Raw genomic sequence first — 26,056 nt, 5'->3', positions numbered from 1 at the left:
ATAACAATCAGAAGTAGATCCCTGGTTCAGCTAGCCTTTACATCCAACTTCCCATGAGTAGGAACAAGCAGCAGCAGCAGCGTGTACTGCACATAGTGTAAGATAAACTCCTCTTCCTCAACCACAATCCATTAAAATGGGGACAACAGCTCAACTATATTATGCTTTAGACTGAAAATGGTGTTTTGAATTAAAGCATCTGGCATTTCAGTGCACTGAAATTTCATTAGACCTGCAATTATTCCAATAGATATTTTTCAAAATGTTGAACCATTGGAATGTCTTTATCTAGAAACTTTTGTAAAGCAAGAGAGATTAATTTTACAAGGCCTTTGTACAATTTATAAAAAAGTTTGGGTCTTCATTTGACCAGTTATCAAAAAGCTGCTGTTGAAACATTTCATAAACTAAATTAGTTAAACCTGAAAAGTCCACAATTATAAAGATTAAAAGCATCCATCACATCAAAACATTAAAACCTCCTGCAAAGTATTTGCAATATTCAAACAGGAGTATTTAGATTTGCACAGTGGATATTCAAGATGGAGTGAATCTTGTTTTAAATGTTTTGTACCAACATTTTAAATTCTTTTAATGGGAGGATGGAGGAGTTAGGAAATATCAGGAGGCCCTATCCTACCATTCATTAAAACTTGCCAATACAGAATAGGATTTTTGGATCATATCCGACATGGAATGGTTTCATTCCAAAAAGTACCAACAATGGTGTGATACCTGCACTCTGTGGACAAGCATCTACGGGCCTGGATTTGAGTATGAATTTTACAGTGTGCAATTGGTGAAGAGGAAGGATGCATAAATTTTTTGCCCGATTATCCTTGAGGAACTCACATGCAGAAACATAAAAATGGTGATGCAAAACATTCCTTCTGGCAGGTCTGCAAGTTTGTTCTGGGCTTCCATTTTTTCCTCGAAATGCCAAAATGCACACTAAAATATCTCTTGGCATTTCTGCCCTTTGTGTAGATTTTAAAAATATATTATACAGTTTGTCCTTAATACTACAGCAATCAAATTGCTATATTGGCATTGAATCAGATTGTTCTATGTGTAATGCAGGATTATACACTTCCGCAACCCTGTAGATTCTAACGCTGACACCATTTTGAATTTAACAACAACTCTTGCTGATCAGTGAACAATGGAAGTAAATTCCAGTTAAGCTTTGGTGCTTGTCTGCCACCGTACAAAACAACGCTTTATATAAATTCTTCGTCTGCACTCCTGTTTTGCTGGCCTACTTACTCAACAGATATTAGAAAAATGAATCTCTGTGTATTGTGGACTCATCTTAAAAATTGGTTATCCTTCTTCACCAGAGAATATGTTAGGTAGAATTCAGCTGCCACAAATCTTGCTCAAATTTTCCAATTAACTTTTTTCCCCATAGTTAATCTCCACCCAAGGAAGTTTGTAAGTTTAAAATGGGAGATGGGACCCAGAGGAGATGTTGCAGGGCAACAAACAGGCATTCCAAATTCTAAAACCCCAAGGCTGAAGGGTTCAGAGGTATATATTTATCACAAGCAATTTGTGGAATAAACTGTCACTCAGAAGAAGGGTGGTCAACAGATACAGATGCATAGCATGAAGGGGACTAAAGTTTACTCCTGGATCAGGATGACAGCTAGATATTTGGATATTTTGTGTGACAAGATTGAAATAGATGTGGCTTGCAGTACCCATCCACAGTGAGCTGCATGAGCTGATTGGCCTCTATCTTTGTGACCAGCTGAAAAAGCACATTTGGCCAATTTTCAGGGTTTAACAGAGATCCAGTGCCAATTAACTACCAATGCCCAAATGTTTCGAACCCCATCATTGCCCACCAAAGCCACACTAAAGTAAAAGTCAGCATGTGTATGTTTGGGAGGGGGAGGGAGGACGAATTTGTTATTTAATTTATCAAGCAGGATCCTTACTCAAAATAACTAGCATACTGTAGGAAGAACAATGGAATTATTTAAAAAATATGAACTGAAATCAAATGTGGTCAAAAGAACTTAATTTGATTTAAGTGAGGTCTGATATATAAATCTTGACCACAATATTTTATATTCAGTCACTCTTGCCAGGGTAGTTAAAAATGTTAAGCGAGATTTAAGTACAATACATTTACTTCATTTTATTCTCGACAAACTAGGGGTATTCATAATTTAATGGAGATTAAAAACTACAATAGTCTTGAGAGGGTCAGATGGATAAAGAATAATTTTATGCACTTTAATGCAACTTGGAAATTACGGTAGTTTCTTATACATAATCATTATGAAATACTTGTTAAACATTTTACCAGCAAAAAGACCTACATAAGAAACTATTTTTTTGCATTTGACACATGTTCTTGGGTTTAATTTGCAGCACACAATAGCCTTAGCTAACTAATTTTGGAAGCACAGTACGTAGAGGTATATTATTTCCATTTGAATCAGCCATTTGCACCAAATTGGTCCTTAGTTTGGTGCTATTTGGGGGTAACTTGGAAACAATTCCAGGCAAGGAACTACTGCTATCTGGCGTAGATTTAACCGGTGCGGTCTTCTCCACAGTGGGTGGTTTGGGTAAGCGTCTAAGTAGCCATGAATGTCTCAAAGCCTGGGTGGGTGTTATGCGATTAGGTGGCTCCCAGTCCAAACATCTCTTTAGGAAGCTGATGAACAACGAGTCATCGCAACCCTTCAAAGCTGTCACCCAGTTCCTGCTACCCGGTGGCCCTCGCGGCTTACCTCTTCTGGAACGACCACCATTCACAATCACTGTGTTATCTGGGAGGGTGATGATAGTGCAATAGCGAGGCTGATTCTTAGAGTTGAAGAAGTTCTTGGCTCGTTTGCACTGATCCAGCATTTTTTGAGGAGGCATTCCCAAAAGTTCCATCATGCAAGCCAACTGATCTGCTTCATCTTCTCCAGGAAAAAGAGGGTACCCAGTCAATAGTTCAGCAAGGATACAACCAAGGCTCCACATGTCAATGGGCATCCCATAACGTGAGCCAAGGATAACCTCAGGGGCTCGATAAAATCGTGACTGGATGTACGTGAAAACGCGCTGATGTTCATAGCAGCTGGAGCCGAAATCAATTACTTTGATACCACTGCGGCCTTGCTGCTTCAGTAAAATATTTTCTGGCTTCAAATCACAATGAATGATTCGATTTTTTTGCAATGCTTCCAGGCACTGTAGGATAGATTGGGCAAACTTCCGCACTAACTGCAGGCTGAACCCTTGGAACTTGTTTCTTTTAATCAGTTCATACAGGTTCATGCTCAGCAGTTCAAAAGTCATGCAGGTGTGGCTGCGGAATGTGAAATTCTCCAGCATGTGGATGATATTCATTTGCAAGTTCTTGTCTTGCTTTTTCAAGTGCTCTAGAATTCGGATCTCCTCTACAGCCTGCCGGTGGAATCGCTTCTCATTTCGCACTATCTTCAATGCCAGGTGCTGCCGCTGTTTGTGGTCATACACTTTAGCCACCTGTCCAAAGCTTCCCTTCCCAATAACTTTAAGTACCTCGTACCTATATGCTATATGGTCATGAGGCAAAAGTATGTAAGCTGCTTGATCATCATCATAACCACAGTTGTTTGATCCACCTACTACCCCTTGTCGTTTTTTTGCGTTTAGACCCATAAAGTAAACTTCAGGATAGTTAAAGATTTCCTGATGCTCAAAGGAAGACAACTGATGCATGTGCATCTTCATGGCTTGTGTAGGTGTTATAGCAGCTTTTGATTTAAGTAAAACGCCTTCCGATTTAGACAAGGCCGTACCATCCGAGCTCTTCTCTTTAAGTGAAGGTAGCGCTGTTTTACAAGTTCGAGGCACAGTGGACTGCACAGTTGCATTATTTCGTCTGTTTCCAACATCCTCAAATAAATGTTGCACCTTGACCTGAGACCGACATGAGGCTGGCAAATGGTCCTTCATTGTGTTCTTTCCAATCTAAAATTTGTACAAAAGAAAGTGCTCAGTTTGTCAAAACATACCGAAAGTACTGGTGGTAAAATAGCATAGTAACAAATCCTTTTCATTATCACCTTCCAAAGCAGAATTGTCCAATAGAAATTGCTGACTGAGTACAGATGCAGTGACATCCTTTCGTTTTAGTCAAGTGCATTAATTTTAGTGGGAAACACCTTGTACACACACAAATGCATGAAAATGTTATTTCATTTGTGTATTTACTTAAAACGTCTCCTACCATTCAGCAGCTAAGGAAGTAATGTGTTTACTTTCATTAAAAATTCACTCTCTCATTCTGCTTTGGCTCATCATTTTAACAAAAGTAAAAAAATTAAAGTAAACATGCATAAGCCATGCAAATACAAGTGCTGAGAACACATGCTCATCACTAATATCTCTTTCTCGTTTAGTAATCAGAAATTCAATTAGTCACATGCTGTTCATGGCCAGTCTGTTGAGACACTGTATTCACAAGCAATGTAAGTTACACAAACTGCTAAATACAATCAAATAGAACAAGAACACAGATTTACAAACAATTATCTGCATTAATCTCAAACAATTCATTATTTTCTCTATCCCCCAGCCCTTAGAAGTAGTAGTGGGAAAGTAAGCATTGAGGAAAGGACCATTTCCACTGCGAGTAGCACCCGGTATCCACAATAGTTCAACATTAGATAACAGACACGGAAATGCTCTTTTTAACTGGGCTTGACAACGTACATTAACGAGCACACACCATTACAAATACACTTTCTACACTGAATTAAACCACCCAATTAGTGCTGAATTGGATCGAGTGCGTGAGGTTACTCCCTTTGGACCCCTTTCAGTAGCCAGAGATTTCATCAGTATAGAGGATCCACTGATGAAAACTTTTCCCCATCAGTTTGTAATAAAAGCAAAATACTGCAGATGGAGATCCGAAATAAAAACATAAAGTGCTGGAAAAGCTCAGCAGGTTTGGCAGCATCAGAGGAGTGAGAAACAGAGTTACCGTTGTGAGTCCGTATGGTTCTTCTTTAGTTCTCAAGCAAATGGAGCTGCAGTTTGTGGTTGCTATTAGCATGAAGTGAGGGGTGGGGGATCCAAGAGGGGAAATTGGGCGGGCTTCTAGGTTCATTTTCAAAGCTTCCAATATCTTGAAGATAAAAAAGATTGATCTTTCAATCATTCGACAGGGAGTTGTTGGTCTTCAGTTCTGAAGAGTCATATTGGACTTGAAATGTTAACTCTGTTTCTCTCTCCACAGATGCTGCCAGACCTGCTGAGTTTTTCCAGTATTTTGTTCTTATTCCCATCAGTCATCTTTGGTTCTGTACACTTTGTCTTTTGGTATCGTAACTAACCAACTTTTAGTAGTTCTTTGACATGAATGGAATCACAGTCTAGTCGGTGTGTTTGTTACCTGATGCCCACATCCATACTCTCTAGCATATGTGACCATTAAGAACATGAAACTTAAAAATTTTTCTCTTCCCTCACTAAATGGTGTGAAGGCTAACTAGTGCTCTGCTGCCACCCAAGCTCAAGATCAGCTAACTTAGCACATATTAGAATTAGAACCTGGGACGTTCTCGGTCAACACGTTTTAGTTTGATTTACAGCCCGGCTGTACCAAACTCAAGTGAGCTGACGGGAGCTCCATTCTCACAATTGTTGCAATTTATTAAATTATTTACAGATCTTAGGAGATCACTGGTGCTTGAGGAGAGTGCAAGAGGAGGACCCTGGCACAGGCAGTCAGCAGCACCTAGAGGAGTTTGTGAGAGGACCACCCTGGGACAGGCACTTAGCAGTACCTAAAGGACCACCCCGGGACAGGCAGTCAGCAGCACCAAGAGGATCTAGTCTATTTGGAGGATCTAGCATCTAGTCTACTCAAGTAGGAGTAAGGGTAAAATAAAAGCAAGGGTCCATATTCTATTCAGTTAAGATGTCTGGGGAGCTCAGTCCCTTGATTTGCACATCCTGCGCAATGTGGGAAATCCTAGACGCTCCTGGCAGTCTGGATGACCATGCGTGCAGGAGGTGTCTTCAACTGGAGCAACTCAAGCTTCAGGGTTTGGAGCTTCAGCGGCAGCTGGAGGCCCTGCAGCGCATTCACGAGGCTGAGAAGCTCGTGGATAGCACGTTTCAGGACGTGGTCACCCTGCAGCTTAAGGAAGTGCAAGCAGAGAGAGAATGGATGATCATCAGACAGAAGGGGACCAGGCAGGTAGTGAGGGAATCCCCCGAGTGCATCTAGCTCACAAACCATTTTTCGGCCTTGGAAACCAGTGAGAGTGACGGTTCCTCTGTGGAGGCCAACCAGAGCCAAGGACATGGTACTCTGGGTGATCCAGCTGCTCAGGGGGGAGGAAGAAATGTGGAAGGGCAATAGTGGTAAGGAATTCATTAATGAGGGGAGTAGAAAGGCCGTAGACGCGACTTCAGGATGGTATGTTGCCTCCCGGGTGCCAGGGTCAAGGATGTCACGGAACAGCTGCAGGGCATTCTGAAGGGGGAGGGTGCACAGCCAGAGGTCGTGATCCATTTTGGGACCAATGACATAGGAAGAAAGACAAATGGGGCCCTGTAAGCAGACTTTAGGGAGTTAGGTAGGAAATTGAAAAGCAGGACTTCAAAAGTAGTAATCTCCGGATAACTCCTGGTGCCACACAGTAGTGAGTATCAGAACAGCAGGACAGAGCAGATGAAAGCGTGGTTGGAGAGATGGTGCAGGAGGGAGGGTTTTAGATTCATGGGACATTGGGGCCATTTCTAGAGGAGGTGGGACCTAAAAGTTGGACGGGTTACATCAGAACAGGAATGGGACCAACATCCTCGCGGGGAGGTTTGCTAATGCTGTTGGGGTGGATTTAAACTAAATTGGCAGGGGGATGGGATCCTGAAAAGTAGTTCAGAGGGGAGAGAAGCTGAGATGGAATTTGAAATTGAAGCGCTAGTAAGTCTGGAAGGCAGAGGAAACATAGGCTAGATAAGAAAGAAGTGAGCTTAGCAAGGCTAAATGGAATATATTTTAAAACAAGGAGCCTGAGGAATAAGACAGGCAAGCTGAGGGCACAGATAGGCGCGTGGGTGTATGATATCATAGCTATGACCGAGACGTGGCTAAAAGGGCAGGATTGGCACCTCAATATTCCTGGTTATAGGGTATTCAGATGAGATAGAGAGGGGGATAGAAGAGGAGGGGGGATAGAAGAGGAGGGGGGATAGAAGAGGAGGGGGGATAGAAGAGGAGGGGGGATAGAAGAGGAGGGGGGATAGAAGAGGAGGGGGGATAGAAGAGGAGGGGGGATAGAAGAGGAGGGGGGATAGAAGAGGAGGGGGGATAGAAGAGGAGGGGGGATAGAAGAGGAGGGGGGATAGAAGAGGAGGGGGGATAGAAGAGGAGGGGGGATAGAAGAGGAGGGGGGATAGAAGAGGAGGGGGGATAGAAGAGGAGGGGGGATAGAAGAGGAGGGGGGATAGAAGAGGAGGGGGGATAGAAGAGGAGGGGGGATAGAAGAGGAGGGGGGATAGAAGAGGAGGGGGGATAGAAGAGGAGGGGGGATAGAAGAGGAGGGGGGATAGAAGAGGAGGGGGGATAGAAGAGGAGGGGGGATAGAAGAGGAGGGGGGATAGAAGAGGAGGGGGGATAGAAGAGGAGGGGGGATAGAAGAGGAGGGGGGATAGAAGAGGAGGGGGGATAGAAGAGGAGGGGGGATAGAAGAGGAGGGGGGATAGAAGAGGAGGGGGGATAGAAGAGGAGGGGGGATAGAAGAGGAGGGGGGATAGAAGAGGAGGGGGGATAGAAGAGGAGGGGGGATAGAAGAGGAGGGGGGATAGAAGAGGAGGGGGGATAGAAGAGGAGGGGGGATAGAAGAGGAGGGGGGATAGAAGAGGAGGGGGGATAGAAGAGGAGGGGGGATAGAAGAGGAGGGGGGATAGAAGAGGAGGGGGGATAGAAGAGGAGGGGGGATAGAAGAGGAGGGGGGATAGAAGAGGAGGGGGGATAGAAGAGGAGGGGGGATAGAAGAGGAGGGGGGATAGAAGAGGAGGGGGGATAGAAGAGGAGGGGGGATAGAAGAGGAGGGGGGATAGAAGAGGAGGGGGGATAGAAGAGGAGGGGGGATAGAAGAGGAGGGGGGATAGAAGAGGAGGGGGGATAGAAGAGGAGGGGGGATAGAAGAGGAGGGGGGATAGAAGAGGAGGGGGGATAGAAGAGGAGGGGGGATAGAAGAGGAGGGGGGATAGAAGAGGAGGGGGGATAGAAGAGGAGGGGGGATAGAAGAGGAGGGGGGATAGAAGAGGAGGGGGCATAGAAGAGGAGGGGGCATAGAAGAGGAGGGGGCATAGAAGAGGAGGGGGCATAGAAGAGGAGGGGCATAGAAGAGGAGGGGCATAGAAGAGGAGGGGCATAGAAGAGGAGGGGCATAGAAGAGGAGGGGCATAGAAGAGGAGGGGCATAGAAGAGGAGGGGGATAGAAGAGGAGGGGGATAGAAGAGGAGGGGGATAGAAGAGGAGGGGGATAGAAGAGGAGGGGGATAGAAGAGGAGGGGGATAGAAGAGGAGGGGGATAGAAGAGGAGGGGGATAGAAGAGGAGGGGGATAGAAGAGGAGGGGGATAGAAGAGGAGGGGGATAGAAGAGGAGGGGGATAGAAGAGGAGGGGGATAGAAGAGGAGGGGGATAGAAGAGGAGGGGGATAGAAGAGGAGGGGGATAGAAGAGGAGGGGGATAGAAGAGGAGGGGGATAGAAGAGGAGGGGGATAGAAGAGGAGGGGGATAGAAGAGGAGGGGGCTCGCAATATTGATCAAGGAGCCAATTATAGTGGTGAGGAGGGATGGTACCTTGGAAGGATCATCAAATGAGGCTATATGGGTAGAAGTAAAAAACACAAAAGGGGCAAACATGCTGTTGGGTGTGTACTATAGGCCCCCAAACAGTCAGGGAGAGATAGAGGATCAAATTTCAGAGAAGTGTAAGAATATTAACTGGGATAGTTTTAGTGTGCAAGGTAGGGAGGGAGCAAAATTCTTAAGCTGCATCCAGGAGAACATTTTAAGCCAGTACATAGAAAGCCCAACAAGGGAGGGGGCAGTTCTGGACCTAATATTCGGAAATGAGCCCGGGCAGGTGGAAGGAATATCAGTAGGGGAGCATTTTGGAGATAGTGACCATAACTCAGTTAGATTTATTTTAGTTATGGAAAAGGATACGGTTGAGTTGGGCCGGGAATAAAAGTTCTAAACTGGGGAAAGGCTAATTTTACTAAAATGAAATACAATTTGGCCCAAGTGGACTGGGAGCAGCTACTTGCAGATAAAACTGTGTCAGGGCAATGGGCACAGTCCTCAATGAATACCTTACGTCGATCTTCACAATGGAAAAGGACGACGCAGGCAGAGACATCAGGGTGGAGGGCTGTGAAATATTAGAGGAAATTAACATAGAGAGAGAGGAGGTACTAGCGGGTTTAGCGGCCTTAAAAGTGGATAAATCCACAGGTCCAGATGAGATGAATCCCAGGCTGTTGAGGGAGGCAACGGAAGAGATATATATCAGGGGCCCTGGCAGTAATTTTCAAATCCTCTCTGGCCACAGGTGAGGTGTCAGAGGACAGGTGGACTGCTAACGTCCCATTATTAAAAAAGGGAGGAAGGGATAGACCAGGAAATTACAGGCCAGTCAGTCTAACCTCAGTGGTGGAGAAGTTACTAGAAAGAATTCTGAGGGACTGAATATGTTGCACTTGGAGCGACATGGATTAATTAGGAATAGTCAGCATGGATTTGTTAAGGGAAGGTCATGTTTGACAAATTTGATCAAACTTTTTTGAGCAGGTAACCAGGAGTGTTGATGAGGGTAATGCATTTGATGTGGTCTACATGGCTTTTAATAAGGTCCCTCATGGCAGACTGGTCAAAAAAGTAAGAGCCCATGGGATCCAAGGGAAAGTGGCACATGGATCCAAAACTGGCTGAGAGGCAGGAAGCAGAGGGTGATGGTAGAGGGATGTTTCTGTGACTGGAAGTCTGTTTCCAGTGGGGTTCCATAGGGCTCAGTGCTGGGGCCTTTGCTGTTTGTGGTATACATAAATGATTTGGACTTAAAATGTAGGGGGTATGATCAAGAAGTTCACAGGTGACACAAAAATTGGTAGGGTGGTAAATAGTGAGGAGGATAGCCATAAACTGCAGGAAGATATCAATGGACTGGTCAGGTGGGCAGAGCAGTGGCAAATGGAATTCAACCTGGAAAAGTGTGAGGTAATGCACATGGGGAGGGCTAACAAGGCACCTGGAAAGTACTGAAGATCAGAGGGACCTTGGTGTGCATATCCACAGATCCCTGAGGGTAGCAGGTAGATAAGGAGGTTAAGAAGGCATATGGGATACTTCCCTTTATTAGCCAAGGCACAGAATACAATAGCAGGGAGTTTATGCTGGAATTATATAAAATGCTGGTTAGGCCACAACTGGATTACTGCATGCAGTTCAGGTCACCACATTATAGGGAAGATGTGATTGCACTGGAGAGGTTAGAGGAGCTTTACCAAGATGCTGCCTGGGCTGGAGGGTCTGAGCTATGAGGAAAGATTGGATAGGCTGTGGTTGTTTTCCTTGGAGCAGCGAAGGTTGAGGGGGGACCTGATAGAGGTGTATAAGATTATGAGGGGCATAGATAGGGTGGATAGGAAGGCACTTTTTCAATTCGTCGATGGGTCAATAACCAGGAGGCATAGATTTAAGGTAAGAGGTAGAAGGCTAAGAGGAGTTGAGGAGAGATTTTTTCATCCAGAGGGTGGTGGGAGTCTGGAACTCACTGCCTGAAATGCTGGTTGAGTCAGAAACTCTCGTAACATTTAAAAAGTATTTAGATATTCACTTGCGTAGCCATAGCCTCCAGGGCTATGGGCAAAGCGCTGGAAAATGGGATTAGTGCAGTCAGATCTTTGTCAACTGGCACAGACACGATGGGCTGAATGACCTCTATCTGTGCTGCAAACGTCTATGAGTCTTAAAACTGAAGGACAGCTCAGTGTTGTTACTGAGACAATATCAATAAATAACACAAATTATGATCATTCGAATTTCCCACTTTCTCGACACCACACTACAACAGAAAAATGTCCCATTTGGTGCCCACACCTTTTCATTTAAATCAGTACTAATATTCAATGAAATGTTCACCCTACCACTCCCCATTGAGCTTTGTAGGTATATCTGTGGGCATTTCTTTCAGGATGAAAAAAAGGGCTTCAGTCAACCAAGAGTTAGTGCAGTACGCTATACATTCCTTTCACAGCAAACGAATCCCTGAACCCAATTGCAACACATATTTGCCACTTTAGACACAGGGCATCTGCAGTCATCATCTCCTGTGGCTTTTAAAATAAGGCTATTATTGCAGATGAAAATAGAAACCAACCAAAGATTAATAAAGAAATACCAGAGACAAGTACAATAGTTTAGCTGTCTTGTTATAGCCAATATTAATACATTATCTGATGACTTAATCAAAGCAGTGTATTAATTTAATTCATAGATGCATGTTGGATTGAAAAATGTCTTTCACCAAAATAAGCAGTATTACGCATAGAATTGGACTACTAGAATACAAGCGAGTTGAAAACATGTTAACACAGTAGTGAAGCACTGTAACTCCTCACAACTTAAGTCCCTTTAATTATTTCATTTCAAAAACTATTTCATAAAGGTGAGTAGTGGGCTTTCGTCCACCTCATGGTAGCTGATCATGAGGCCTGATACTAGTTTATATCCCAGCCGCTTCAAACAAGCAGCAGGATGGCACAGGCAGCCAAAAAAGTTGGGAGGAAAATAGGCTTCAAAAAGGGGTCAAAAATAATAATAAAATGAAACACAGATGTCTACTCTTTCCTCTAATTGTTTTTGTTTCCTGCCTTTCAGGTGAATCCACTTTGTCCATTTTGCCCCAAATAAGATCCTATATGGACAAAGTAACAAACTTACCTATCTACACTTCAATAAACTTCCATAGATTTGCAGGTACTTATCGACACTGACACGTTGCATTTTCTGTCACATTATACAGGCAGTTTGAAAAGTTCACGCAGAACTAAAAACTCCTTATTCTACAGAATTGAGAGGCATTAACTTTTGAAGGAAGTTCGAAAAACTTTGGTAAAACTGTTGTAAATGGTGGTCATTTATTATTTTACAGCTGCATCACCTTCTTGCAGAGCTGAAATGAATTTTGTTTATCTCACCTACCCAAAACTGCATGTTAAGCACAGTGCAGCTTTAACAGAAGACTGCTATGAGTCCTGTGTTCAAGGTGCAAGCACAGGAGAGGTCGAGAAACAAAATGTGACCGGGCACATCTCAATGCTTGGTTGCAGAGTACCACTAGCAAAGGCTTGCAAAGTAAGCAGTACAATTGGCCTCGGTATCTCCGAGAAGGTGGCAGTGAATCCAGGGTAATGCTCTGGGGACCTGGGTTCAAATCCCACCATGACAGATGGTGAAATTTGAATTCAATAGAAATCTGGAATTAAAAGTCTAATGATGACCATAAAACCATTGTCAATTGTCATAAAAACCCATCTGGTTCACTAATGTCCTTTAGGGAAGGAAATCTGCCATCATTGTGACTCCAGACCCACAGTAATGTGGTTGACTCTTAGCTGGCCTAGCAAGCCACTCAGTTGTATCAATCCGCTTAATGTAAAAAGGGAATGGAACCGGGCGGACTATCCGGCATCGATCTAGGCACCGGAAACGACAACGGCAAACTCAGCGCTGTTGACTCTGCAAAGTCCTCCCTACTACATCTGGAGGCTAGTGACAAAATTGGGAGAGCTGTCTCAGACTAGTCAAGCAACAGCCTGACATAGTCATACTCATGGAAACGTACCTTACAGACCCATGCCCCAGACCCAGGGATGGTGATGGTGGTGTATGTCCTGTCCCACCGGCAAGACAGACCCAGCAGAGGTGGTTGCACTGTGGCATACAGCCGGAAAGGGGTTGCACTGGGAGTCCTCAATATCCACTCTGGATCCCATGGGGTCTCATGGCATCAGGTCAAACATGGATAGGGAAACCTCCTTCTAATTACCACAAACCACACTCCCCTCAGCAGAAGAATCAGTGCTCCTCCATGTTGAACAACTTGTAGGAAACACTGAGGGTGGCAAGGGTGCAAAATGTACTCTGGGTTAGGGCCTTCAACGTCTATCAACAAGAGTGGCTCGGTAGCACCACTACTGGCTGAGTCGGCTGATCCCTAAATGACATAGCTGCTAGACTGGGTCTGCGGCAGGTGGTGCGGGAACTAACAAGAGGGGGAAAAAAAAAACACGACCTCAGCCTCACCAACCTGCCTGCCACAGCTGCACCTGTCCATGACAGTATCGGTAAGAGTGATCACCACACAGTTCTTGTGGAGATGAGGTCCCGCCTTCACATTGAGGATATCCTTCATCATGTTGTGTTGCACTATCACCGTGCTAAATGGGATAGATTTTGAATAGATCTAGCAACTCAAGACTGGGCATCCATGAGGTGCTGTGGGCCATCAGCAGAATTGTACTCAACCACAATCTGTAACCCCATGGCCTGGCGTATCCCCCACACTACCATTACCATCAAGTCAGGAGATCAACCCTGGTTCAATGAAGAGTGCAGGAGGGCATACCAGGAGGAGCACCAGGCATACCTAAAAATGAGATGTCAACCTGGTGAAGCTACAACACAGAACTACTTGCGTGCCAAGCAGCAAGTGATAGACAGGGCTACGCGACCACACAACCAACAGATCAGATCAAAGCTCTGCAGTCCTGCCAAATCCAGTCATGAACGATAGTGGAAAATTAAACAACTAACTGGAGGAGGCGGCACCACAAATATCCCCATCTTCAATGATTGGGGAGCCCATCACATCAGTGCAAAAAATAAGGCTGAAGCATTTGCAAAAATCTTCAGCCAGAAGTGCCAAATGGATGATCCATCACGGCCTCTGCCTGAGGTCCCCAGCATCACAGATGCCAGTCTTCAGCCAATTCGATTCACTCCACCTGATATCAAGAAATGGCTGAAGGCACTGGATACTGCAAAGGCTATGAGCCCCGACAATACTGAAAGCGTGCTCCAGAACTTGCCATGCCCCTAGCCAAGCTGTTCCAGTACAGCTACAACACCAGTATCTATTCGGCAATGTGGAAAATTGACCAATATGTCCTATATACAAAAGGCAGGCCAGACCCAACCCGGCCATTGTCGCCCCATCAGTCTACTGTCCATCAAGAGTCCATGTCCAAATGCAGCAAGACCTGGACAATATCCAGGCTTGGGCTGACAAGTGGCAAGCAACATTCACTGCACACAAGTGACAATGTACATCGCCAAAAAGAGGGTCCAACCATCACCCCACGACATTCAATTACATTACCATCGCTGAATTCCCACCTAGCAACATCCTGGGGCAGGGGGTGGGGCGGGGGGGGGGGGGGGTGTGGTGGTGGTGGTGGTTACCATTGACCAGAAACTGAACTGGACTAGCCATATAAATACTGCGGCTATAAGAGCAGGTCAGAGTCTAGGAACCCTGCAGCCAGTAGCTCACCTCCCAACTCCCCAAAGTCTGCCCATCTACAAGGCACAAGTCAGGAGTGTGACAGGATACTCTCCGCTTGTCTGGATGAGTGCAGCTCCTACAACATTCAAGAAGCTTGACACCATCCAGCACAAAGCAGCCGCTTGATTGGCATTCCTTCCACAAACATTCATTCTCTCCACCGCCGAACAGTGGCAGCAGAGTGTACCATCTTCAAGATGCACTGCAGGAACTCATCAAGCCTATTTAGGCAGCACCTTCCAAACCCACGACCACTACCATCTAGAAGGACAAGGGCAGCAGATAGTAACACCACCACCTGGAAGTTCCTCTCCAAACCACTCACCATCCTGTCTTGGAAATATATCGCCGTTCCATCACTGTTGCTGGGTCAAAATCCTGGAACTCTCTTCCTAACAGCACTTAGGGTGCACCTACACCACATGGACTGCAACAGATTCAAGAAGGCAGCTTACCACCATCTTCTCAAGGGCAATTAGGGATAGGCAATAAATTCTGGCCTAGCCAGTGACATCAAAATCCCATGAATGAATAAAAAAAGGGTCAGGTTAGGAAGAAGGGTATGAATGGGGGTGGAGGGGTGAAGATATCAGTCAAGGTCAACCTAACCACTCTCTCAACTGTGGATATGTTCTTGGATCTAAAGAGAATGAGAAATGTTTACACAAATACCACTAAGTCACCGATTTAAAAATGGTTAAGTGCTTCCAGAACAAACATTACAATTTCAAGAATCTCTTAACACTAAATGCTGTCACTTACAGTCCCCAATCCAATACAGAACCAAGTAAGTCGAAGAGGCAAGTGGGTGCGGGGAGTTGTAAAAGTAGTACACTTGCGTACTTCAGTAATTTGTTATATTGAGAAATTATCTCTTAAATGTGCATCTACTTCCTTTACTCCTCAGAGTCAGGTTTATGAGCGCTTGTTGAACCGGTCTCATAAAGTTTTAACAGAATGAAAAAATTGCATCATTTTAAAGTGCATTGGTACACATTATGCATATGCTTACCGTTAAGCTATTAAGAGATGGTAATCCCACAGGGCTTTCTTTCTCCACACACAGGACTTGGCTCTCAGCCTGATCTACACGCATGTAAGAGTCATACAGGACATCTCCAAGTTGGGCTGTAAACAGAAAAGTCAAAACCACATCATTACTGCAGTTACGGACTCAGCTAGTAAGTGCTAAAATGAGTGAGGCAAATTTGCAGCAAACAACCAGACTACGTTTACAGCATGTTACCACTTGTCTTCCTCACTGGAGGCCTCACTAAAAAAGGTGCAATGATTTTTCTTTCTCTTCTCTCCTACCAAATAAATGCATGTGTGACATTTTCAAAAAATAGTTTGGGAAGGGTTAATCCTCCACAATCTGTGAAATATGTTTTAGTAAAACAGAGTGCAAGCATAAAGAATGACAATATTTTACTAAAATCAGCTTCTCTCCCATGGTACCTGCAGTACACAATGAGGTTTTGCTTCTAACGTAGCCTACCCCTTTAAGATATCTTGGAGGGTAAACAGTCTAAAAAGGTCTTCCAAGTCCTCAATGGCAAATCATTCTTGTTATTGAAGGCTTCTTCACATTAGCAGCTGTTTGGGTCTACCTTCTTTGAAAGGAGCCAAAAACAGTACAAAATAACTGTATACTTTAAAAGAAAAGGTCATTCCTTGAGGTTTGTTGGTCTCTTCTACTTGTGAGTGCACGTAGTCACTTGTCATCCACTCCACTGAAGCAGAAAAGGGATGGTTAGAGTACAAAGTGTTACTCAAATTGCAATTAGCTTTTGAAGCAGGGTCAATCATGGAATTAAAAGGGGCACTAAAATAAACACTTCAAGCAAAAAATAAGGCCACTGGAAAAAGCACAAAATTGATATGAACCTGATTACTGCAAAATATACCAGCAGCACAGCTGTAATGATTCTTATGGCTTCCTACTGTGGCGAGATTTCTACAATTCCAGTACAGATTTCACTGAACTAACTCTAGAGGTGAAACAGGCAGACGGATGAGAATGCTGAACAAAATAAGAGTTTGAAAAAGAAACTGATGATTTCTCCCCAAACTTGGTAAACTAAAAATTGGATTTTGTTGCCCCACTAATTCATTAGCCAGACTAACAGAAATGGAAGCAGTCAAACAAATTCAGAGCGCAAGAGATGCTGGGTTTAAAGATTATCTTAATGACAAGGTTAAGTTACCTGCTGCAGGTTAAAATTGCTGCCATCGTTGGGTGTTCACAAACCTCAGGGCAAAGTTGAACAACAACTGCAGAAGGGCATTATGTGGCAACATGACTACCGTTTATAAGGGTGCAATCTGTAGACTATAATATTTCATGATAAGTAACTGCGTCAATGGAGCTGGTCATAAGTCATTTTTAATATACTTGCAACTAAACTATAGATCCATTAGATTTATGTCACCGTCATATTAACAAAGCTGGAGTACAGTGACACAATTAATGGCAGATGTGCCTCAATGATGTACATTACCTGTTATGTTCAAAGAAGCTGTGCCAACAGTTCATAAACTCAAGATTACAAAGGGAATAGAAACATTAAGTTGGAATTTTTCGTTCTATATACATGGTGTAAAATTTACTCCCTCAAAACTTTAAGATCTGTCACCAACAGCACACATATAAACATTAACAGCCACTGGGAACCATGGAAACATCCACAATTGTCATGTCACAATTATATAGAGTCAGTGGTTAGATTCTAAATCTGTTTTCAAAAAAAAAAGGATCAAGAAGAGGAATGTGTGAAAACGGAACATGCCAGCTAATTTAATAGCCAAAACTCTCAATTGATCCTGGCTGAAAGGTGGTTGAGAAATCACATTCTTGAAACCAATGCTTATGAAACACAACAGGAGCAAAATTGACCATCACCTAAAGTAACGAGGAAACTGGATGACACAAGCACAGTTTCTGAAAGGGCAGAAAGCAACAGAACAAAAATAAAACACAGAACCCCCAACTCTTAAAGCAGCACCCCCAAGGCACAAGTCATAATCGAAACATTTGAGCAATTTCCCCCCTGATGTGACCTGCACAGCTATGGTGGCATTAAAAGATCAGACAAGTTCAAAGAGTAACGTGGGGAGTTGCCAGCTCGGAGGGAATCCTGGACAGGAAGTCTGAGGCGCTTTTATCCCTCTTAGTAAGAAAATTGGGGGGGGGGGGGGGGAATGAACATGCTTTCAAGAGAGTGATCGACAATCAAACCACTGCACAGAACGAATAAAGGATTTTTAAAAAAAAAACACACACATTTGAAGGATATGCAATGTTTAAATTCTAGGTGGGGACACATTGAAACCCAGACCATAAGATTTAAATCCTCCAGCACAGAAAAAAATCAAAATAATGAAAGAATTTTATAATTATATATAAATGCAGATCAGATTCCTACACGAATTAACTGATTGAAGTGAGAATGATGATGGGGATGGGGTTGGTTAGATGGGGGGGGGGGGGGAAGGTACATCACCATTAACTGAGACACGTGGAGCGGGACTGAGGAGCTTCTTTTACCCGTGGCCAAGAGTCCTGGAGCCGATGCTTTCCTCGTTAACATGGCGATCGAAGAGCGTTCAGCTGCCTCCAACCGCCGGCCATTCCTCACACAGCTTCCTACAGCTGGCCATCTGCCTCTGCCAAAGGCGGGGTGGAGCCAGCAGGGTGCGGCTCCAGGCCTGTGGGCCTCTGGGCCTGGGCCTCGCTCAACTGTATCTTGAACCAAGCCGCCGGATTCCCCCTCCCTCTCCCTCTCCGTCCGGGCGGCCGTTTGTCCGTTAGCCGCGCTCCCGCTCTGTTCAATCTGTGGCGATTCGCGGCCCAGCGTCAAACCCACTCACTCACTCACTCACACCCACACTCCCCGAGCGGAGGCAGGACGAGAATGGGGGGAGGGGCGAGGGGGAAGGGACAGACCACCCCGCCCCACCGGCACCGTGCCCCCCCTCCTCACCCCCGACAAGCGTACCGGCATTGACCTCCCGCCCCGCCCCTACTCACTGCTGCCCTCTTGCTGCTGGGAGGATATTTTTGTGCCGCCGCCTCCTCCACCACCACACACTGCTGGCCCCTGCTGGTAGGAGGACCTCTTTGTGTCGCCCCACCAGCCCACACGGCTGATCCCTGCCGGTAGGAGGACCCCCTTGCGCTCCCGCCCTCTACTCACTGCTGCCTCCTGCTGGTGGGATGACCTCCTTGTAAACCGCCGCCACCTGGATCTTGCTGCTTATTCTGCTGCTGGGAGGACCTACATGTACCCCTGACATGCTGCCTCCTGCTGGTGGGAGAACCTCCTTGTGCTCCTCGCCCCAACTCACTGCTACCCCTGCTGGTGGGAGGACCTACTTGTACCCCCCGACACACGTTGCCTCCTGCTTTGTGACCAGATTGGAGGGAGCTCTCCTTGACAAGGGACTGCTCAGCTCACAATTACAGATGATGTCAATCATTTTGGTCCATAATGGATCAACCATTCCAAAATCTAATTGTTCTTATCTGCATCTGGGGCTATACACCTCCATCTCTTTATGGTGAAGTCCATTGCAAGGGCTTTTTATCCTCAACATCCACCTCTTTACTCACTCAAGCCATTTGCTAATGCTGTTTGTGGGAGTTTGTTGTACACAAATGCAACAATTTCCTACATTACAATGGTATTTAAACTTCAAAATTACTTTTTTGGCTGTAAAATGCTTTGAGGTGTCTGGTGGTCTTGAAAAGCACTATCAATGTGTGTTTCTTTTTAAAAAATCATTAGGGCACTAAAAGGGAAGTTTCCGTTAGGAGCAGGAGTAGACCATTAGGCCCTTTGAGCCCGCTCCGTCATTTGATGACATGGCTGATCTAATTGTGGTCTCACCTCCACTTTCCTGCCTGTTGTACATAACCATTGATTCCCTCGTTGATCAAAAATCTATCTAACTCAGCACTGAATATATTCAATGACCCAGCCTCACTGTTTTCTGGGGAAGAGAATTCCACAGACTAACAACCCTCTGAGAGAAAAAATTCCTCCTCATCTCCGTCTTAAAAGGGAGACCTTAAACTGTGTCCCCTAGTTCTAGTCTCCCCCTAAGATGGAACATTCTCCTGGTATCTATCCTATCAAGTCCCCTCAGGATCTTATATATTTCAATGCAATCACCTTTCATTCTTTTAAAATCCAATGAGTAAAAGTCCAACGTGTTCAATCTTTCTTCATAAGATAATCCCTTCATCCCCGGGATGAGTCAGTTGAATCTTCGCTGAACGGCTTCTAATGCAATTGGATCGTTTTTCATGTAAGTAGACCAAAACTGTACACAGTATTCCAGATATGGTCTGACCAAGGTCCTGTGCAGCGTCAGTAAAACTTCCCTACTTTTATACTCAATTCTCCTTGCAGTAAACACCAACATCTCATTTGCCTTCCTAATCATTTGCTGTACCTGCATGCTGACATTTTGTGAATCATGTAGTCAGATCCCTCTGTACCACCAAGTTCTGCAATTTCTCCCCATTTAAACAGCATACTGCTTTCTATCCTTCCCGCCACAGTGGACATGTTCACATTTTCCCACATTATTGTGTCTGCCAAATTTTTGCTCACTCACTTAACCTACCTATCTCTTTGTAGACTGTTTATCTCCTCTTGACAACTTACTTTCCTACCTATCTTGGTGTCATTGGCAAATTTCACCACCATACATTTGGTCCCTTTATCAAAGAAATTGATATAGATTGTAAATAGTTGAGGCTCCAGCACTGATTGTTGTGGCACTCCACTAGTTACAGCTTGCCAACCCGACAAAGACCCATTTGTCCCTACTCGCTGCTTCCTGATAGCTAACCAAACCTTTATCCATTCTAATTTTTTACCCTGTATATCTGCTCCTATCTTTTGTAGTAATCTTTGATGCAGCACCTTATCAATATCAAATGCCATTTGACAAACTTTTTTTTGTCTCCCCAACATAACTTGTTTTGTACATGGTTCTATGCAGGAGATATATTGGAAAACGCCAACGTAAACTTGTCACACTGTAATTACACACTCTTACCAGTAGCAACGCTGTAGCACCTCAGTTTTCCTCCACAATTTGTACTCTGATGCTCCAACCAACACCTTTTCAATTATATAATATGAATAATGGAGTATAAAAGCACATTAAACTAAGAATAGTTGCATGTTTTTGTTGCATGTTTATTATTTCTCAATATAAATATTAAATTAAGGTATTATATAAAAATAAAGACAGAGTTTATGACTTTGAGTTAGGCTTTGAATTACATCTGCACACCCTGGTCCAATTATCTCCTATCCTGTAACCCTGATTAACCTGAAGACAACACCCAATGTGCAATATTCTAGGAGATCAACTATTATTTTAAATAATGTATTTTGCACAGTAACTATCAGCAAATTTTAGGAAATAATTCAGTCATGGAAGTCTGATGACTATTGAACTATTTGAACTTGATTATTGTGTGATACCTTCCAAACCAAAGTAACTATAATCTTGGAAAGTCTTTTTAGACAGTCCTATGGGATTGAGGATGACTTGCTTCCACCCTGGTTTGATGGGATCTGATAAGCCCAATGCACAATCTGCAGACTCTTCCACATGAGGGGCAGGTGGTGCTTGAAGGGTCAGATAGATGAGGTGTTCGGAGGTTTCTGCGCCCTCTCTGACGCCTCAACTTCACCTTTGCATGTTCCCGACAAAGTCTCTCGAGGTATTTGTTGCCTTCCAGAATGAACCTTTTCTATTTTGGTCGGTCACAAACAGGGATTCCCATGAATCAGCGCGAGGGGAAAAAAACAGTTTGGACTCGTACTCTTATTCCCCAGTTTTTACTGTTTTTTCCCCTTCGGAGAGGGGATGTTGGGACTTCTTCAGGGATGCTTTGAGAACACCTCTACAGAGTTTCCGCTGTCCTCCAGAGAATCTCCTGTCATGATCGAGCTCCCAGGAGAACAGCAGGAGTCTGGTGTCAGGCATATGAATGACCTGCCCCAGCAGAGCAGGTTTTGAGTGATGAGTGTCTGGATGCTTGGGCATGTATAAGTTGGAAAGTACAGGCACAGCAGCAACCACTAAAGTAACATAATGCTCATTGAATCGAGCATTGATTGGCAGGATTGTTCATTGTCAGTAGATTTACCATCAATGCTTATATCTAAAATAAAAAGCCATGCAGTGATTTATATATGTGCAATTTATCCTGCTGCACTGCCTGGTGTGGGTAGGAACCTCTAGAGCAGCCACACGGGAAGCTTGTGTTCCACCCGGAAAACTGAAGGAGGGGCGCAAGATGGCGGAACGGGCCGCCGACACAACCCGAACAAACGTTTGAAATCGTCGCTGCTGAGCTGAGCTAAGCCAAGCAGGTGGCCCTAACTCCCCGCGGGGATGAACCTGCGACATCAGCGGGACTAGCCGGAAAACCAAAGGAAAATGTTCGCCAAACCTTTTCGCGTCAAGTCCAACACGGCGATCAAAGGGTCGGACAGGTGAGCTCATGGTGTCCGCTCTGTGGTGTGTTCCGCCGGCCCCGGGGAGACGATGAGCCGCCTTTAGAGGTTAAACGTCGATGTCATTGACAAATAATCGGAATCAATAAACTCCAGGACGTCAGAATGTAATATTTACGCGTCAGTGTCAACGATGACCTAAGCGGATAAACTGCGGACTCAGGGTTACTCTCTGCAATTGAGTCTCATTTTCCCTTTGGCAGGGCTTAGATTTACAGCAGAATTTTATTTCTTTCTTTCTGTGCAGCTTCCCGTTACTTTCAGTCAAATATTTGATGAGACCTTCCAGGAACTCGTGAAGCCGGTCTAACATCCCACCCCACTTTTTTTTTTGCATTTAAATAACACATTTCACAACGGCAGGACGTGTAAGAGCGGTTTATAGCCGATGGAGTACTTTTGAAGAGTAGTCACTGTTGTAACGTAGGAAAGAGGGAAGTGTGTTTGCTTTATCTCCTATGAAAATCACCCTGCTTGGCCTGAGTATAATTAGGGGGGAATAGATGTTGTTCTCTGCAGCCGTGAGCGTGCCCCTGAAGGCTCTGTTGCCTGCCTGGTGCCAGGGTTAAGGACACCTCAGAGCTGGAGAAGAACTTGGAGAGGGAGGGGAGGGGTCCAGTTGTCATCATCCATGTTGGCACCAACGACATTGATAGGACAAGGAAGGAGGTTCTGCTGAAAGAATTTGAACAGTTAGGAGCTAAATTAAAAAAACAGAACCTCCAAGGTAATAATTTCGGGATCACCACCTGAGCCACGGGCAAACTGGCCTAGGGTAAATAAAGTGAACGAGCTAAATGCGTGGCTCAAAAATTGGTGTGGGAGGAATGGATTTCAGTTCATGGGCACTGGCACCAGTACTGGGGTAGAAGGGAGCAGTTCCGGTGGGAAGGGCTTCACTTGAATTGTTCTGAGACTGGCGAATTGAATAACTAGGGCTGTAGAGAGGGCTTTAAACTAAATAGAGGGAAATAGGGTTCTGGAGAGGGGATACATAGTCATACAAAGCAAAAAGATATGGCAGCATTGCAGGGCAGCTATTTAGATAATGATACCCAGAGTGTGACAGAAAGAGAGAGAGAGAGAGTACAAACATAAAAACAAAGCAGCAAATAGATTCAAAAGGGGAAAAAATGGTAAAAAGGCAAAATTAATGGTTCTCTACTTAGATCCATGTAGTATTCGGAACAAGATAAATGAATTAACAGTACAAATAGAGGTTAATGGGTAAGATCTTATAGTCAATATGGAGACATGAATACGAGAAGATCAAAGCTGGGAACTAAATATTCAGGGGTATGTGACTTTTTGAAAGGACAAGCAGGAAGGAAAAGGTGGTGGGGTAGCTTTGTTAATACAAGATGGAATAAGTACGATAGCAAGAAATGACTTTGGATCGCAAGATGTAGAATCCATATGGATGGAGGTAAGAAATAACAAGGGGAGGAAGACACTGGTGAGAGTAGTCTATAGGCCCCCTAACGGTAGCTATACTGTAGAACAGAGAATAAGTCAGGAGATAATTAGGGCATTAAAAAAGGCAGTACATTAATCATGGGTGACTTTAATCTTCATGTAGATTGGGAAAATCAAATTGGCAGAGGTAGCCACAAGCAAGAATTCATATTGTTCTAGGAAACTGTCTCAAATACACTTAAGTTGTGATCCAACCAGAGATCAGGCTATTTTGGATCTGGTAACGTGTAATGAGGCAGGTTTAATCAATGATTTCAGAGTAAAAGATCTCCTAGGCAACAGTGACCATAACATGGTAGAATTTAGCATTCAGTTTGAGAATGAGAAACTTGAATCGGAAACAACTGTACTAAACTTAAATAAGGGTAATTACAAAGGAATGAGGGCAGAGTTGGCTGGAGTGGACTAGGAAAGGAGTTCAGCAGAAAAGATGGTTGTTGAACAATGGCAGATGTTTAAGAAAATAGTTCATGGCTCACAACAAAGTTATATCCCAGTGAGGAAGAAGGATTCTAGGAAGGGGATAAACCAACCATGGTTAACCAACGAAGTTAAAGATAGTGTCAAATTGAAAGAAAAAACACATTGTGGCAAAGATTAGTGGTAAGCCAGAGGACTGGGAAAGTTTTAAAAACCAACAAAAGATGACCAAAAAAAAAGAGGGAGAAAATAAACTTTGAGGGTAAGCTAGCAAGTAATATAAAACAGACGGTAAGAGCTTCTTTAAAAATATAAAAAAGGAAGAGTGAGACCAATGTGAACATAGGTTCCTTAGAGAATGACGCTGGTGAAATAATAATGGGGAACCAGGATATGGCAGAGGAGTTGAATAAATACTTTGCATCAGCCTTCACGGTAGAAGATGCTTATAGCATTCCAAAAATACTAAATAATCAAGGGGCAAAAGCAGGGAAGGAAATAAATACAATAACTATCACAAGAGAAAAAGTACTAGGGAAACTAATGGGGCTAAAGGCCAATAAGCCCCCTGGACCTAATGGGTTGCATCCTAGGATATTAAAAGAAGTAGCTACAGAGATAGTGGATGCACTGGTAGTAATCTTCCAAGAATCCTTAGATTCTGGGAAAGTCCCAGAGGTTTGGAAAACTGCCAACGTAACACCCTTATTCAAAAAGGGAGGGAGACAAAAAACAGGTAACTAAAGGCCAGTTAGCTTAATATCTGTCATTGGGAAAATGTTAGAGTCTATTATAAAAGATGTAATAGTAGAGCATTTAGAAATGCATAACATAATCGAGCAGAGTCAGCATGGCTTCATGAAGGCGAAATCATGCCTGACAAATTTATTAGAATTCTTTGAGGAGGTAACAAGCAGGATAGATAAAGGGGAACCAGTAGATGCAATATATTTGGATTTCCAAAAGGCGTTTGACAAGGCACCCTACATAACGCTACTTAATAAGATAAGAGCCTGTGGTGTTGGGGGTAGTATATTAGCATAGATATAGGATTAGCTAACTAATAGAAGACAGAGAGTTGGGATAAGGGGGACATTTTCAGGATGGTAACCTGCAACTAGTGGAGTGCCACAGGAATCAGTGCTGGGGCCACAATTATTTACAATATATATTAATGACTTGGATGAGGGAAGTCAATGTACTATCGCCAAGTTTGCGGTTGACACAAAGAGTCTACAGAGGGATATAGACAGGTTAAGTGAGTGGGCAAAAATTTGGCAGATGGGATATAATGTGGGAAAATGTGAGGCTATGCACTTTGGCAGGAAGAATAGATGAGCTGAATATTATTTAAATGGAGAAAGATGGCAGAAAGCTGCAGCACAGAGGGACTTGGGGGTCCTCGTGCAAGAATCAGAAAAAGCTAGCATACAAGTTCATCAGGTAATAGGGAAGGCAAATGGAATGTTGGCCTTTATTTCAAAGGGAATAAAAATAGAGAAGTCTTGCTAAAACTATATAAGGCATTCAGATCACACCTAGAATACTGTGAACAGTTTTGGTCCCCTTATCTAAGGAAAGATATACTGGCATTGGAGGCAGTCCAGAGAAGGACTAGGTTGATCCCAGGAATGGAGAGATTTTCTTATGAGGAAAGGTTGAGTAGGTTGGGCCTGTACTCATTGGAGTTTAGAAAAATGAGAGGCGATCTTATTGAAACATGTAAGATTCTTAGGGAGCTAGACAGGGTAGATGCTGAGAGGTTGTTTCCCCTTGTGGGAGAGTCTAGGACCAAAGGGCATAATCTCAGATGAGGAGGAATTTCTTCTCTCAGCGGGTATTGAGTCTGTGGAATTCTTTACCACAGAGGGCTGTAGAGGCTGGGTCATTAAGTATTTTAAAGCTGTGATAGACAGGTTTTTAATCAGTAAGGGAATCAAGGGTTATGGGGAAAAGGCAGTAAAAGGAGTTGAGGATTATCAGATCATCCATGATCTCATTCAGTGGTGGAGTAGACTCAATGGGC

General features: G+C 44.0%; 2 protein-coding genes across 3 annotated transcripts in view; one reads left to right on the top strand and one right to left on the bottom strand.

The window, feature by feature from the left end:
- Nucleotides 1-1,201: 1,201 nt before the first annotated feature.
- LOC144683483 (dual specificity tyrosine-phosphorylation-regulated kinase 2-like) lies at nucleotides 1,202-18,542 on the bottom strand. Of its 2 annotated transcripts, none has more exons than XM_078546538.1 (3): nucleotides 18,138-18,542; nucleotides 15,603-15,718; nucleotides 1,202-3,963 (listed from the first exon to the last, which is right to left on the bottom strand). In XM_078546538.1, exons 1-3 carry the CDS (start codon nucleotides 18,178-18,180, stop codon nucleotides 2,395-2,397), a joined length of 1,728 nt encoding a protein of 575 aa, XP_078402664.1. In that variant the 5' UTR covers nucleotides 18,181-18,542; the 3' UTR covers nucleotides 1,202-2,394. The 2 variants fall into 2 exon arrangements, with proteins under 2 accessions (XP_078402664.1, XP_078402665.1); XM_078546539.1 differs by lacking the exon at nucleotides 18,138-18,542 and adding an exon at nucleotides 17,493-17,540.
- Nucleotides 18,543-21,881: 3,339 nt separating this feature from the next.
- eif2d (eukaryotic translation initiation factor 2D) overlaps nucleotides 21,882-26,056 on the top strand; it is a 37,030-nt gene continuing 32,855 nt past the window's right edge. Inside the window, exon 1 of the mRNA XM_078546536.1 lies at nucleotides 21,882-22,113. Coding sequence (XP_078402662.1) covers nucleotides 22,058-22,113 — 56 coding nt within the window. The 5' untranslated portion in view covers nucleotides 21,882-22,057. The remainder of the gene's footprint in view (nucleotides 22,114-26,056) is intronic.

The sequence above is a fragment of the Cetorhinus maximus genome, chromosome 8 (genome assembly GCF_964194155.1).
Source record: "Cetorhinus maximus chromosome 8, sCetMax3.hap1.1, whole genome shotgun sequence".
NCBI lineage: Eukaryota > Metazoa > Chordata > Chondrichthyes > Lamniformes > Cetorhinidae > Cetorhinus > Cetorhinus maximus.
Note: the sequence above shows the minus strand (reverse complement) of the source record. Positions and strands in the feature narration are given on the sequence as shown.

Coding starts and splice junctions, on each gene's coding strand:
- LOC144683483 (XM_078546538.1), bottom strand. CDS start 18,180: ATGTTAACGAGGAAAGCATCGGCTCCAGGACTCTTGGCCACGG. Junction 15,719..18,137: donor TCCAGGACTCTTGGCCACGG/GTAAAAGAAGCT, acceptor TTCTGTTTACAG/CCCAACTTGGAGATGTCCTG. Junction 3,964..15,602: donor CATCTCTTAATAGCTTAACG/GTAAGCATATGC, acceptor TACAAATTTTAG/ATTGGAAAGAACACAATGAA.